The sequence below is a fragment of the Pterocles gutturalis genome, unplaced genomic scaffold (genome assembly GCF_000699245.1).
Source record: "Pterocles gutturalis isolate BGI_N339 unplaced genomic scaffold, ASM69924v1 scaffold13256, whole genome shotgun sequence".
In the NCBI taxonomy this organism is placed as follows: Eukaryota; Metazoa; Chordata; class Aves; order Pterocliformes; family Pteroclidae; genus Pterocles; species Pterocles gutturalis.
In genome coordinates, this window is record NW_010098094.1 from 195,327 (window position 1) to 211,888 (window position 16,562).

A 16,562-nucleotide genomic window follows, 5' to 3' on the forward strand; every position below is an offset into this window, starting at 1 on the left:
ATGAAAAACCACACCTTTGTAAAGGGAAACAACTCATTGTAATTTGCACCTCTTTTGCAAGCTTACCCCTTTACAAACAGCTCAATGCAAAGAAACCCATCCAAGACAAAAATATATCAAATTCACTCTGTAAATTGTAGCTAGACAACCATGCAGAGGCAATTCTCAAGTCACAAGGTGTGGTTTAGTTCTCCCCTGTTATTATCAAGCTCTTAGTAATGACATATAAAACCATCTTCAGAGTAATTTTTCTCAGTGGGAACACTTACACTGACCTATCGAGCACTCACGTGTGAGGCACTTTACAGGAAAGCATCAAGGTACTTCTGACCCACTACCTTGATAACCCAGATGTTTCTCACTGCTGATTTCACCTTCCTAAGCTGCCACCACTGAAAACATACTACTATACAGCAGTTTCAGAGGATGGAACCCAGCCTTTTAGGCAGATGAATGTTGTCTTCAGTTTGAAACAGAAGCCAGCAAATACTACCAGACCTAATCAAAGACTTTTTCCAATGCTTTTTACAGTCATTTTCTTTGTACTTCTGGCACCATCTTTGTTAGGAAGATTTATTGTCTGCTTTTTAAAAATTATCAGTTTGCAATGGCCACCAGATGAAGGAATCTCTTTAAATCACTGTATGGAGAGAGTGTGAACATGTGCATTAAAAGTAGAGCCGTAATTTCTCCCATGCTGAAAAACCAGTTACCACGATCAATAATGAGGGGAAAAATTTCAAGAGTTATATTCAAGACATGCTGTTTACAAGGTGCTCTGTATTCTGAAGTTATTGCCTTACAAGTATTCAAATTGACTGTATCCCTTAATTTAAGGAGTAAAAATGAGAATTTTTTTTTTTTTTAGTATCTGAGAAATTAAAAGTGTAACATATTCACTTGTTGATTGGTAACACAGGGCAAAAATAAAGGATTTGGACAAGAAGCATTTGCATACCGAACATTGCTATTATAGTTACCACTGTCTTTTCTTTAAAAAAAGTCTATTTACCAAGTTAAAAATACAAGCAACTGTTGCATCATCTTACAGTAACTGGAAGAGCTGTTGAATATCAGGGAAGGGTAACAGGACAGATAAAAGTTCTCTAAAAGAGAAACCACCAGCAGACTAGCAGAAAGGTGGGGTTGGTCAGCCCTTCATTTGAATGTAAATGTAATTATGAGGCAGGCAGTTAGGCTGACGTCAGGCAAGATCTTGGTAAACCATTACCACCAGCACCTGGTAACAGAGTTGATAATAAAAGAGGATGAAGTAGAAGATTCCAAGCAGAGTGGCATTATTAGAGGAAACCAAACAATTATTTTTAAGCCGTGAAAGAAAATACGGAAAAACAAGATGTGACAACGTATTTACAATCTGTGACAACCATGTATGTGAGCACTCTCTTGGATAAAGAGAACAGCATGTATCCAGGATCTGCAAGGGGGAACAACCTGCCAGTGCAAAACTTTGTGTCTGCTCCACCCTATTCCGATTACATGGGATATCATCATGTGCCAACTCTGGACACCCATGGACAGCCTGCGGGAACCTGGGGATCTCACTATGGCCCACAGAGGGAGGACTGGAACGCTTACGGCCCAGGACCTTCCAGCACCGTTGCTGCTGCACAGATCAATGGCTCATCTCCTGGACAGGTCTCCTACAGTTCTGCTGATTACAGCTCCCTCCATCCAGCTGGATCTGGGGGGTTACCTCCTGTAGAAACTATTAATACACAGCAAATCTCTCCCAACAGCCAAAGGCACAGCTCTTACGAATGGATGAGGAAAACGGCACAAGCTAACACTACTGGTAAGCATATGTTCAACTTTCGACCTGAGAAAGCATCTTCTGCTATCACTGATCTCACAAATAATTAACTTTACTTGAAGCACATAGGTTGGTGGGTCGTTTGACATTTATTTAACCTACTGCTGTTTAATGCAGTTTTAACTAAATTTGCACTAGTTTCACTTTCGTCCCATAAAGGCTTTATATGGTTATAGAGCTGAATGGCTGTTGTGTTTAGATACGGCTACATCTCACTCAAGTCCAGGAATCATTGTTGTAACAGTCTGTAAAGCATTTTGGATTAAAAACGTGATACTCCTGAGAATGTTATGGAACAATGAATGCAGCAACATTAAATAGTTACAGGCAAAAATACCACATAATCATTTTGTGCTGCAACGTAAATATCAATATAAAATCAGGTTGATCTTTTTACATCTTTACAAACTTTTCCATACTTTTAAAGAAAATTATGTGCTCTGATCCAGCTGTGGTGATTATGCAATTTTCTGCTGTTGTTTCTGTGTCTCTTATTTCTCTACCTAGATTTATTAAGTGAGAAGAAATATTCCTAGAGAAGTAATCTGACTCAACGAGCAGCGTAGACTATTTTATTTGCAGACCGCGTATCTCATCAGTTAGGCTTAGTTTTCATTTAGTTTCAAATCGGTTTTACAGTGTTTTTCTCACATACCAGAATTTTGCAGCCTGCCACAATTACACAATTAAAAATCACTTTCTTGCAAGTGTCACTCATTGATGCGCCTGTTTTAGTCACAAGCTGACAGATGAACCTTTCGGTGTATATTCCCAAGGTGTAAATTTGGTGTAGCAAGGTTTGCTAAATCTATTGTTAAGGTTAAAAGTCGTAAGTGTGTGTTAGAGAGCATCAAAGAAAATGCTCTAAAGAAAGAAGAGCAATTACAATCAGAGCAATCTTAGAAGACACAGAAAATCAGCACTGCTGCTCCAGACACAATCCTCCTTCAAATGGTTATTACTCAAGAGCAAAATTAGTCTGGTGATTGTGTCTTAGTTATAAAGCAGATACACACTGTTTTCCCACTGTTACTAAATAGAAAATGCCCAGTGAACACTAAGATATCACAATGCCATCCTTACACTTGGAGCCTCCACAAAGGTCTTCAAAGCCAGGCAGATTTATAGTCTGTTTTTTCCCCCCATATGTATACTCATGTAAATCAGCAGTAACTTCATTAACATCATTAGAGATTTCCAGGTGTACAAGTGATGCAAGGCTTGAGTGTAAACCAAATTCAATCGAGATTACTGAATGTCAATGAGGCAGCCCTGCCTCTGTCATGTTGTCACTGCATTATAAATGTGTTAGCACCCTTAAAGAATAAAATAGACTTAAAAACCCAAATCCTTGTTTTACACTTATTGCACAGACCTGGAAGACCCTGAAGGACTTCTCACAGGCTTGCTCAACTTCATAAAAATATATTGCAATTCAGAAAAGCAGTTATGTGCTTAAATTCATCTCTAGTCTGAGAAGCACTTACACACGTGCTGAAATACTTTATGAACAACAGTGGACAGGTGAAACAGGGTGTGTCAAGAGATACATGTCCTGAGGCTGTACATTCCTAGAGCCCAATCCTTTGAAGTGTTAAAAACAGCTCAGGACTTCACAGAACTGGGCTCAAGGCATCAACCCAGCTTAAAAAAAAAAAAAAGGGTTTAGGAGAGAAAAGCACAAATATGGTATTTTGCAAAACAAGAAAAGTACCAAAGATATTTGGCTTTCATTGGTGTTTTTAAAATAATGTTAACAGTGAAAACTGGAAAATTTTAATACCGACACATAAAAAGTTGTGAAAAATTAAAGGAAATTCAAATAATGACAAGGCCAAAATTATGCATGTAACAGCTGCAGATTAACTTATAAAAGCTTTTGCTAGATAACGTAAGAAAACTTGATGCCATTATAACCACTCTCTGAAACAGACTTGCTCTCTGTTTTTCTTTATTGCTGTAATAGTATTCATGCTATCAAAGTAGCTGCTAGCTCCTTCCCTTCAATAATCACTGTTTAATACAGTATATTGCTCTAAAATTACATAATTACAGCCCTAAATTTTACAAATCTATTTAGATACATAAATACATGTATGTCCTTAACTTCACTAATGGCAGGTATTCACATCAATGAATGTGAGCGGCATGGAATCACAGAAATCAAACCACATCTAATTAAATGGGGGAACCTACTGAAATACTGTCCTAAAGACAATGGGAATTATTTTTGGGGAGGGGATGTTAATAGGAATTTCCCCCCCTCTATTTAGACCCTATTATATACACTGCACTCTGATTCAATATTTGTATTTAGCGTTTTAAATTAAAAATTAAATTGCGGGAGAAGTGAAATGACCATTTACCTGACCAAGTCAATTCTCAGGATGAAACAACATCACAGACAGAAGTACTATGTCCTTTTGACAGATAAAATTTTATTTGAAATTATACATCCTCTTACTAAAAGATATTGTAACTGTATATTTAGAACCATACCTTTCATTATTTCAAATACACAGACATTGTAAATATATGAGGCAATAAGAAATTTTAACAAACAAACACTGAAAGTGGGCTTGGTAAAGATATCTTCCCAGACAGGCTATCAGAATGAGGAAAAGAACACCTACAGAATTCCTTGCAGTCTGATCCTGTTTTTACTAAAAATCAATGACAAAATTTCCAACCAACCTCAGTTAGGTAAGAGCAGGACTTCAGACCAATTAATTTCTAAAACCTGTGGAATCAACAGTGTAAAATGTGTATTTCAAGAGAGCGAGTGAGCTTTCAAGGCATGAAACTTGCTGAAAAGAAGGGCTGAGAAAATAGATTTTATAACTTTTAAAACTTTATATGAAACTTCATCTGTGAGTGACCCTTCTCAGAAAGGGAATGAACTTCAAGGGGACTACATTATTTTTACATTTTGCAAGATTAGCCTCAGGTTGGTTTTTTTTTTGTTGTTTTTTTTTTTTTTTAACTGTAGTCAACACATTTTATGTCTTTGTTCAAACAAGCAGTGATGTACAGGTAATTCAGATTACATCACAGCAGAAACACAGCCAGAAAAGGAAAATAGAAAAGCAGGAAAGAAGGCCAGGCCTCTGCCCGAATGCTAATTTATTCGGCTTTGTAAACTAGTTGTGACATCTATTTTCCACTGGCCTACATTGTCTGAGGTTTTGAGGCCTATCTGTCATATTGAGGCAACAGACCCTTTCAACACTTCTCTTCTCTTTGATATGCAGTCTTGTCTCTTCCTTCTCCCTCTTTTCTTCAGGAGTTATATTGCCGGAAAGGGTGATGATTTTCACAGCAAATAAAGAGGCCTTCTCCTGGCTTTATTGTCTTCAGAAGAAATGCTCTGTGAATTTTACGACCAAGGGGAATGGGGGAAACTAGTCCTTTTCTCCACCCCCTCAAATCATGGTCATATTTGCTGATTATAGTGAAGCCGGAATAACCCTGTTGAATTTTAACTTGTTTTCAAAGATCACTTTCTAAGCCTGCAGTTTACAAGGAACCTGAATATCTATACTATTGTTAACGTTATAACTATCACTTAGAGCAAATATTTCAAAGGCAAAAATTTTTACCTTGAAAAACAGTAAGCTTAGTTTGATGGTTGTTTTATTTTAGTCCGGCAAATTTAGGCAAGAAAACCTGTACACTAGAAGTCAAAAGTGGCGTTGGATTTGAGAAAACATCCTTAATTATGCATATTTGAAAATGTCTTAAGCTTTGTCTAGCTCTGGATAAAAATATCACAGTCTATCCTCAGTGTTGGTCCAAAATTAAATAGAACCGAGGAAAAAATGTTCCTTCATCTATTTTTGTCCGTTTTTTCCTCTGCTAAGATGAAAGAGTCTGACATTTGTTTAGGGCTTGTAAATTCCAAACCAATTGGCTTGTGTTTCTGAATGTGAAAGGGGTTTTTGATAAGATCTCCTTGTCGCTCCTTTGTGTGGCGTGTGCTTCATCTTAACACCTCAATGGATTTTAGGGAACCACTTTAAAGGAGTCTTTGTCCTACAGTTTGTCCCAGAAAACTCACATCAAAAAAAACCTGGGAAGATCAGAAGAAAAAGGAAAACTATCTAGTCGGCTGTTGAAAGTGCAAAGGAGAACAAATAAGTTGAAAAGTGCTCTCTCTGTATTATTATTATTACATGAAGAATTGTTTAAAAATGTCTATTAAATGAGAGATCTCTTCTAAACATCCAGTAATGCTTCTCTAAACAGTATTTAACCAATATATCTAAGAATATTTCTTTTATACATTAGAGAGAGGACGATATTGAAATCCTTTTACAAGCATTTTATTGCCTCCTCTTACAAATTGCCAAGTGCCTTCAACTCCAAAGGGAAGCTCAGCACACAGAGCACCCCCAGGAATCCCTCTACAGGCACGCAGCATCTTGCACAAGGGGACCTCTTTAAAAAAATAAATTCAAATTCTTCTTGAACTTATAAGCATGTCCTATGGCCACACAAGAAAGAAAAAACTTTTCTAGAAGGATGTTTCTTTGTGTTAGAGAAGTGATCTTTAAAAACTCAAAGAATTAGGACATGGTACAACTAAACAAATTGTGACTGAATGTCAGTCTTGAAATCCTGTGTATTTATGCCTGCATATACACGGAAGTCACTTCAATGAGCACTGAAATGAAACCCCGTTTAGATCAAATATAGTCAGCACCAATTACGTACTGCTATGAATTATTTATGATACTTCAGGGTGTTTTTCACTTAAGAGTTTTTCATTTAAAGGTATGTTTACAGAGAAGGGGAGATAAAGAGGGAAAGCCAGTTATGCTAACCAATACTCAGGTATTCACCCTGCACCTCATATTCCTTCTCTGAAACACAGAAAACAACCCCATGCAAGTACTCTGTAGTTTGATTAATGTCTGTAAAATGTTTGAGATGTTTGAAAGAAAGATGCTACAGAAAATAAAATTCAACATATTAATAATATTTCTTTCTTAAACAGGTAAAACAAGAACAAAAGAAAAGTACCGCGTTGTTTACACAGATCATCAGAGACTAGAATTAGAGAAGGAATTTCACTGCAACAGATACATTACAATAAGGAGAAAGTCAGAACTTGCAGCAAACCTGGGACTATCTGAAAGACAGGTACACGGAGACTATCCATCATTTGTACACACCCGTTCACCAGACATTGCTACTGCCGGGGGACGTTAGCCGCATTCACATGCCATATCCAAAAGCAATGCGAAGGCAACCACAATACAGTTTCCCAGTATATTTGACAGACAGAGAATATACTATGTAAATACAAATTAATAAATAGGCTCATTTGGCAGAAAGCTCCAATTATGGGTAACTAAACATTAGGAATTCATTAATACAACAATAAGTACTTATAGTTACATGTATAACAGCTTCCTAGACAGCTAGAATTTAAACAGTTCAGCCTAACCTTATCTTAGCTACGTTCTCAATAGTTATCACATTCACCATTTTATTTCTTGTAGTAATCACACAAAATGGTGGTCAGAAAAAAATCCAAAGCATTGGATACATTTCAGCTGTAAGCCAGGCAAATAAAAACTCAGCATTCAAAGAGCAATCAAATGAGATATCTTTGCATTTTTTCATTACAAATTTATTGCCACTATTTCCACAGGCCACATTCTTCCTCTGACAGTCAGATTTCAGCACATTTTAAGGAGTTCATATAGCCTTTGATTTTTAAGTCAGGACTTTTTTTGCTATTATGTTCACAGGTACTGCACCTATAGTAGTAGTTCACACCCACTACAAACAGGAGGCTTTAGGCTATAAAATTTGGTGCCAATTTTGTATGCCTATTGTACACACATACGTAGCCAAGACTCTCCATTTAGGAAATTTTCAAGTGCAAATTTAGATCCATTGCTTCTTTGGAAAGCAGCTCTACATTCATTCATATCAAGGACATGTTTAAGCTCTGTCCTGAACAGAAACAGTCTCCTGAGCAGGGGCCCAGGGATCTTAGCTGTGTTCATACCAAGACTAGAGGAGTTCAAGATACAGTATTTCCTAAAATCACTGTGTTGGAGAGCACACTTACGAACTAGGTGACTCCTGTGTTTGTAAATATAACAACAGTAAGTTCACTTTACACCAAGTCTAAGAAAATAATTTTCTATTGACTGTGACAGAAAATGAATACACAGTAACTAAAAAGTAACTAAAAATTTTTCAGAGCACAAATCTAGTGTTGGGTTTTTTAGTTTAGGGTTTATGTTTTTTTGTGGGATGGGTTTTTTGTTGGTTTTGTTTAACTTATCTATATTTTCATTGCTACTATTACTGTAGCTACTTTGAATTAATCAGATGTAATTTATAACACCACAGGTGAAAATCTGGTTCCAGAATCGCCGAGCCAAAGAAAGAAAAATGATCAAGAAGAAAATATCTCAGTTTGATGGCAGCGGGGGCTCAGTTCAGAGTGACTCCGGTTCACTCAGTCCAAACGAAATATCTAGTTCTCTCTTCCCACCACCACATGGAATAAATGGATTACAGCCTAATGACATTCATCAAGTCATAGTTTCAGAATGAACGGGGGGTGGGGGGGGGAAGGAAAAAATAAAAAGCAAGAATGGATTTCCCTGTCGCCCCCTCAACTTTGCAAAGGACCATTCTCATTTAACTGTCTTCAGAGTGTTAATGTCTAAGCACAGGTTTGGGGACTATTATAAAAATATTTTAATTGTTGCAGAAATCTCAGGGAACTTGCACTGCTAAGGTTCATTCATCACTCAAAATCTTTGAGTAGGAGGCAAGTTGCTTCAGACACTGACACAAAGAATGATACATCTGAATATTCAAGTAAACGTAGTTCTAGTCTGATCATATACATACACAGAAAATTGTCAGTGAACTGATTATAAAATAGAGTACTATTGCACCAAATATAAGATGCTGGGTGTCTTCAGTTTGTTACATTTTATACCATTAGAGTAAACCATAGATGTAAATAAATATTCACACTTAAGTGTGCTAAAAAGAATGCTACTTTTTGAAAACAACAAAAGCATTTAAAATACTTTTAAACACTCAAGAAACATTTCTCTACCAACATATTGCATTAAATTAAACGATTCTAAAACAAATGTTCTTTGCCTTACATAATTGCACTCAAGCATGCCACGCTCTTAAGCAATAGTTACCTGCCAAATTTGTTCAATTGTAAGAAATACAGCAATTTGTCACGAACATTAGTAAATGACAGTTTGAAAGATGTAAACATCACTCCAACCTTCAACAAATGCATGAATTAAGGATAAACATGCTCACAGTGTGGTTAGCTTTTATTATTAGTCCATGTCAGCAGGTGAGAAGGTTCAAATGGTATCTAGAAGACAACTGATGAGGTTGGAAAAAGCAGAAAGAAAACCCAAAGCACTAAAGAAAAAAAAACCCCACAAACAACGACCCCAAGCCCTTCAGTAGTACTATTCGTAGGAATTTCATAATATGAGCTTTTTCATAGCACAGAAATAAGTACTCTATTGGAAAATTTAATTTTATTGAAAAAGTCATCAGAAGCAAAGATAATGAAAAGGGAAAACAGAAGAAAACAAACAGAAAACACCATTACCTGGCATACGAAAAGCAATGCATCACTCCTTAGTTCAACAATGTCAAACTCAGTCTCGGAAACAGCAGATCCAATTCTGCTTTTCCTAAGATCAGCACGGGAACACAAGGATCAGGATATGCAGTTTGGTGGAGGCAACACAGCAATGACAAAGTCCCCACATCACTATTATCTTCTGGGTAGCTATGTTTGACTCTTCTACATTGCTTATGTAAAGGAAAAGCTTCAGAAGATGTGATCCAGCCCTTGCATTTAATTTTTGTATTTATACGGGTGAGAGGAAACACTAAAGGCTATAAACAACATTTTCCAATCTTTATCTTTCCTCCTTTGAAGACTTCCCCAGGGACTTCAATTAAACTCTCCCTTACCACTATTAGGCAATTAAAATAAAAATAAATCAAACATGATCCTTCTCACACAGAGTATTTTCCCCAAGCTCTCTCAGTTCCTTGTCTTTTTCACTTTATGTAAATAGAAAACCATCACAGTGTTTAAACTCAGCTGTTTGATTGGTATTTTGAGTTTCCAAAGTAGTGAGCCACTTTAACACCATACTGGTATCAAAAGAAAATTCTGCATCACACAACTGTCTAATTCCAGCAGCCAGCAAATCCCTTCTGACATTTATTTGACTCATCTTTATTCTTATGAGAATTCTGTAGAGGTGCCAAAGCTTTGGGAACAACTGCCTTTCTCAGTCCCACTACTTATAAATACTTAATCAAGGAGGAACACTTTACCACAAACTGTTCATGCTGAGACTCAATGTAGCAGCACAGTGATTTTGCTTCATTAACTAACTTCTAAATATTGATCTGTGGGAGAAAATACTGAAAATTACAGATTTATCTGTACTTAATGACAGACAGAGTAGAAATTGGAAAGGATCCTGTTATAAGATATTTTAAAAATCGTAATTTACAGAGCTGAGAGCATAACTTAAATCTCTAATTGGCTACTTGTAGTAGTAATACATGTCGAATAAAAACCTGGATCATAAATGACAACCTATTGAAACAAAGATTACTTTTGAAAATTGATCTACCTCCACATTAGGCATTTTTAGTATAAGCAGCACAAAGCTGCATACCCTGCATAAAGCCAAAAATCTAGACGTTACAAAATAGTTGTATCACAAAAATAGTTTCATGAAACCTCTCACATCACTCTTGACTTGCCTTACTTCAAACGAACATATCCAAATTTGCCTAGTGAGTTACACATTTTATTTCTAAACAAAAGAATGTCAACTTGCAATGAATGCTGGATGCACCTGGAAAAAGAAAAAGAATTCTGCTAAATGCAACAACCAAACCCACAGAAATTACCAGGGTTTTTTTCTCATAATAAATTCCACAACATTAAACAGGATCATCTAGACATGGGTTACTGTTCCCAGTCAAAAGTTATGTTCTTATTTCCCAAAGAGGAACCTAGTAGGCAATGCTAACATTTTGGGAGTTATTTCAAAAAAGCCTCAGGTACTTATCAAACAATCTTAAAATGTGTGGTTAATACTATTTTTAGAAGAAAATATTTGCATTGAAGGAATAATTTTTATCATTCCGTGGATGTGCTAAACACTAATGATCCTACTGAAATTTTCTGCAGCGTACAGTATCATGCTGTTTGGGTAAAGGCTTCATTATCTGAGAGTGAAGAACACTGCCACAGGTGAATGGCTCAACAGAGGCAGAATGCTAGATAGCCAAGTTGTAATCATGGATCCGAAACCCATTATTGGCTGCTGCTTCTCATGTGCAACTGAAGTTAAACATGTTTGAAATGCCTATCAGCTTTTATCAGCTTAATACTTTGATCCATCAACTGAAACTCCCTAGAGCCTGACATTCTTCCTATTGCTGCAGACATCACAAATAGAGCAAATACAATATGAAACATTAAAATTAGTAAAAACTTAGAACACTGTCTAGGGATATCTCAAAAAGAGACAGGATACAGAACAGCATGCCAGTAAAAATCTCAACAATTCACATGTTTGTTTTCTACAGGTTGCAGGATTCCTCTCTGAAACCCCTTATCAATACCAGTTTTCAGCAGCCAGTCCAACCTTCTCTGAATGCAGCACAGCTCTGCCTCAAGAGATTGGCAAGAACACGTACGATTTTAGCGGCATGCATTTGGCATGATGCCACCTGAGAGCCGCAGCTCTGAAAGCCAAACACTGCAGCATCTAACGCGGCTGGCTGCAGCAACCAGAGCGGCAACAATGCCCATCTCACTCTGTGGCAGAACTAAGAGGCAACAACAACATAGTGAGGATGGAGAAGCACGAAAACAAATTCAGACACGTACCTCACCAGACACCTTTGAATTTTCAGTGTTCTGACACAATTCCAACCTGAGTGATGCAGCCATGCAGGCCTCCCAAATTTCATTGTGCACCAGATGCTACTAAAGGGAACAGTCCAGCTTCTTAAGGTTTCTCCCCACTAAACCCTTATCTGCAAGTCCTGTGCTCAGATAGGACCACTTACAGCATCTTCCTCTCTTGGAAGAAGAGAAAGTGCAAAAATCAATTTGGAAGGCAATGTAAGTCACCAGCAGCCTAGCACATGCAGGGCAGCCAAGAAAACAGAAAGCTCAGCTGAAACAGGTTTGAAAGCAGCACTGAAAGAAAGTGGCTGCTTCCCAAAACACTACAAAGTATAAACACAGATGTTCTGACATCACTGCAGCTTAACTTGCTCCTGTGTCAAGTTAATCCTGATTCCAACCAAGGTAAGTTCTCCAAAGCTGCTGATGTGTCACTTAGGTGGAGAGAGTTCTTATGAAAACTGCTCTTTTTACACCACACAATGATTTTACATCAATGGAAAAAAATTGTACCGAGAGACACCCCATTACTCACCATCACACCCTACCAGTTGATTTCTTCTACAAGTCTATTTCAACATTTCTAGAACTTTTCACATTAGAAACTGAAGAAACAAGTTAACCAGGCAGAAAAAAACCCCACCACCAAAAACCCCCCAACAAACAAAAGACTCTCAAGAGCTTGTATTCTGACCTCTTTCTCTCAAAAAATGAATCTGTGATCTCAGCTTGTACAAACTGACTCGGGAAGGGGGTACCTTACAGGTGAGGTCCAATACTGGCTATTCTCTTCACTCTTTTTGACAAAGAGAATACTTCTGCTGTATCAAAACCGAGGCATTCACATCTCTAATGAGGCCCTGAAGTTCTGAACCCCTTCCACTTCTTAAGCCAATGTTGATCGAGAAACATGATGGTTCACCCATCAGCCTTAAAATACATCCTCCAAACTCCAAGAGCATATTCCTATTATCCAACAACCTCTTCTTTTGTTGAAGGATCTGAAACGAGTGAATTATAGAGAGCCAACATGACATCTCTTGTTGCATGTTCTTCCATCTGAGTAATGATTGTGTGGTGGAGATTTATATGGAAGACAGAAGGAAAAAATATATTGGAAGCAGACTCAGTATCTCTCAGGCCCGCATTAGCATTCACTTTCCATGTTCCTTCAATAGTGATTTTATTTAATGCTGTGCTCTAACTTCTGTCTTTCCTGCACTCTCTTTTCAGGTTTCATGCTGTGTATAAGAACACATCTTACTACAAGAAAGGAAGTGATTTGGGTGGATAAACATTGCCAGAGACCATCACATCTCCATAAACTGTTCGGTTTCCATGACATAATAATTTCATCTAATAAACAGCATCCTAAAAAAAAGATTGAAAATCTTCTAAATACTTCTTCCTACGAAGCCATACAGTTTGATAAATCGTACTGAAAAAAATTCCTTACAGTATTTACAACTGAAACTCCATACTAAGTAGGCATTAGGTGGCTACAAAAAGTGCTTTTCTAAAATGGTCTGTTTGTACTCCAGATGGTCACCATTCCTACTAGGAGAGAACCCAAAAAAAAAAAAAAAAGGAAAAGTCTAATGAAACTTCAACTGAACTTTGACTTCAACCTATTAATTAAAAAGCATAAGACGTTAAATATGAAGCTAGCATAGCAAAGTATCTTTTTCAATTAAAGAGACTTCCATTCTTGGTTATTAAAAAGAGGTCACGCAGTATATTACTCCAAAACTCTACACTTCCTCATTTTACACCTCAATTTGTCAAATTACTTTACCACCTGTTTGAACATCTAACAGCATTCAGGCCTTAATTCCACCAACTTCTCCCTTCTGTCACAACGTCCATTTAAACGTAACACTAGCTTATTTAATAAAGTAGAACAAAAGTTGCATTCTAATGTAGGCTTTGCAATGAAACACGCATGCTACTGCTGCTGGATCTCTCACTGATTGCCAGGGAAAGGTGGATCATGCAGCAGGGTAATGTCTTGTCCACGTGAAACCCCAGACTCCAGCCCTCACAAGTTGCCTCTTTTGCTCTCATTTATCCACATAAGCAGGCTGTGGACTGCTCCTCAGCCACCTCTAACTGTCAGTTCCCATGGTTTACCTTTCTCCCTTACCTAAGTGTTATGCAGAGCAATATGCATAAATTGTCAGACAACGCTGAAATAGGTTTAACTCCCTTGCCCTCCCAAGCTCCGTGCAGCATTCATCCAGTTCTGCCAAAAGACAGTGAGATATCTCACAGGCAAACTTTGTCACCCTCCTATTCCAAACCACTTACAATTACGTTTAACAGTGCTTACGGCTGTTGGATGTCATTAGTAATATTTCCCTGTTACGAGCACTGTCTTTATCACTATATTTTGTTTTCTACCACATAACTGGTCGTTAAGCTATCCAGAACAGCTTGGTTTCAGCAGTGAGACATCTTTAAGGAAAACTATTCTGAAATCCAAATACTTTATATCAATAGAATGACCACCAGTGTCATTTTAGCTTTATAAAAACACACACACAAAACCACACATACTTTAGCAAATAGGGACAGCATCTCTCAATTCTTAAGGTTACAGAGATGCTGTTACAAGCAGTCAAGAAATCTTCGCTACTTCTTTCAAGGGCAAAAAATATTTGCTACTGATGTACTCACAGTTCCATTAATGGGAGTATTGCAAAGCCACGGTCCAGATGAAATAATTATGATAATCAAGAAGTACAGACATCGACAGTTAACACAGAAAAAGATGCCAAATATCTTTACAATCATGCCTTAATCTAATTATTTAAGTCAATGCATTTCACATTTGGGTAAGAGTTAGAAACCCTACCTGTGGCTGTCTATTCAAATTATTCCTTTGAGTATGGAAGCACCTGTAAAAACTCTTCACTTCTCAGCTTAAAATCTTCTAAGAAATAGAAATAGACCAGGAAGGTTTATAAAAATCAGTGGTCACACAAAGCTTTGAGAAAACAAGTGTTATAGCACTGGGAAGAAGATAAAACAATTATGTTTTCACTATTTTATTCAGCATTCTCCAGGGACAGTCCTGGAAAATGCTTCCATAATAAACGAAGAACACATTCCATGGATTGCTCTGAAATAGTCACAGAGCTGTTGGGACTTCTGCTCAGCAACAGCACACAGCCTTGAGCCCAAAAACTTGCATTTAGCTCTTTCTCATTGAAAATTCCAGGCAAAAGGACACTGGGGTCCATACCCTGCAGTTATATTTTAAGTATAACCATCCTTCTCATGGACACTTCACCAAAGCTGCCAAGAACTACGATAATCCCAACTAAATATTAAAACCTATAATGTGTAAGTTTTATGTTTTTGACTTGATCAGTCAAAACAGATATCCTGAATTTAAATGAGAGTAAAATAAAGGCCAGTACCTTATTAGTAACCCCATATATAACTTTATTTCTGCAGTCTCAATACTTTATTTCCAAGGGTTATGAATGGCAATCAGGTACATACAAATGAAGATGAACAGAAAAAATATTAGACGCTCAATTATAGAATTATTTTCACTTTTTTGACATGTTTCTATTAGATCCTCAATTATGAAATTGTTTTCACTTTTTTGACGTGTTTCTAAGAAAGAAATCTTTTTCATATTTGGTCAATGACAGTGAGATATATTCTGTCCCACACTTACCTTCTGTGCAATTTCTTGACAATATTAGTCACTAAACAAGAAAAAAAAAATAGACAAAACCAGGACAACATAGAACATGTATTTTAATTTCATTTTATAACATCTTGTCCCTTAGTTATGTTTTTTTTCTCAAGTCGTTAGAGTGTGATTTACCTGCGACTCCACATAAGATGGATAACGTGCTGAAGTAAGAATACATGGCACTCATAAAGCAGTAACTCAGAGAATTTTGCTTCCGGAAGCAGCAAATATTTTCACAGTCATCTGCATTTTGCTGCAGTCTACAAAGTCCTGAAAAATAGCAAAGCCGATTTACGAGGGCATAAAAACAGCAGGCAGGGATGGATACCCATTCCTCCTCTTTCAGGTGGAGGTGAGCACCCTTCCTTGCAGCAGCTGTGGGTCAGGAATTGAGATACAGCCACACACCACACCCAACGCATCGCTTTATGGTACCTACACTAATATAAAAAAACCCCAAACAACCTACAAACTGTCTCAGAATTTTATTTTCGATTCCTATATTGCAATTGCAAACATCAACAGTTTTTTGGCTTATTTTCTACCTGCAGGAGGAGACTAACGAAGTGCCGAACCACACCTCAGTAACAACTCACACCTGTGCACCCAGGGAGGCATTCCTCCACTCTCAACTACCCTCAGAGCTTTTTCTTCCCAAAATTTGGTACTCCCTTTACGTGGATTGTTTTCCCCTCTCAACACCCCCTTACCCTGCACGGAAATAAACTTCCGAACTGCCCAATAAACCCGACAACCCTCCCAAAGCTTCGGGAAAATTCAAGAGCCACCGGCCTCCTCATGGAAACTCCCTCCTCCCTCACCTTCACCTCGACCAACCCTGCGAGTAGCGGGAGCAAAACCCCCTCCAAGCGACGCACAGTAACAGGGGAGGAGGGGAAAGGATCTACCCAACTGTTTTTTATTAAAAACACCACAGAAATACACCTGGAAAAGGGGTGAAGGCGGGAGGACCCCCTTCCCGCGCTGACAGGACAGCCCCGCGGCGGGACGCCTCCTGCTCCCCTCAGCAGCCCCCTCGCGACTCCCGCTCGGCGCTGTGG

The 16,562-nt window shown here is 37.8% G+C and overlaps 1 protein-coding gene across 1 annotated transcript; it reads left to right on the plus strand.

Moving 5' to 3' along the window:
* The first annotated feature begins 1,322 nt into the window (after positions 1–1,322).
* On the plus strand, positions 1,323–8,414 carry LOC104472173 (homeobox protein CDX-4-like). The gene is made up of 3 exons (XM_010087748.1): positions 1,323–1,816; positions 6,831–6,976; positions 8,204–8,414. Exons 1-3 carry the CDS (start codon positions 1,390–1,392, stop codon positions 8,408–8,410), a joined length of 780 nt encoding a protein of 259 aa, XP_010086050.1. The 5' UTR covers positions 1,323–1,389; the 3' UTR covers positions 8,411–8,414.
* Positions 8,415–16,562: the final 8,148 nt, after the last annotated feature.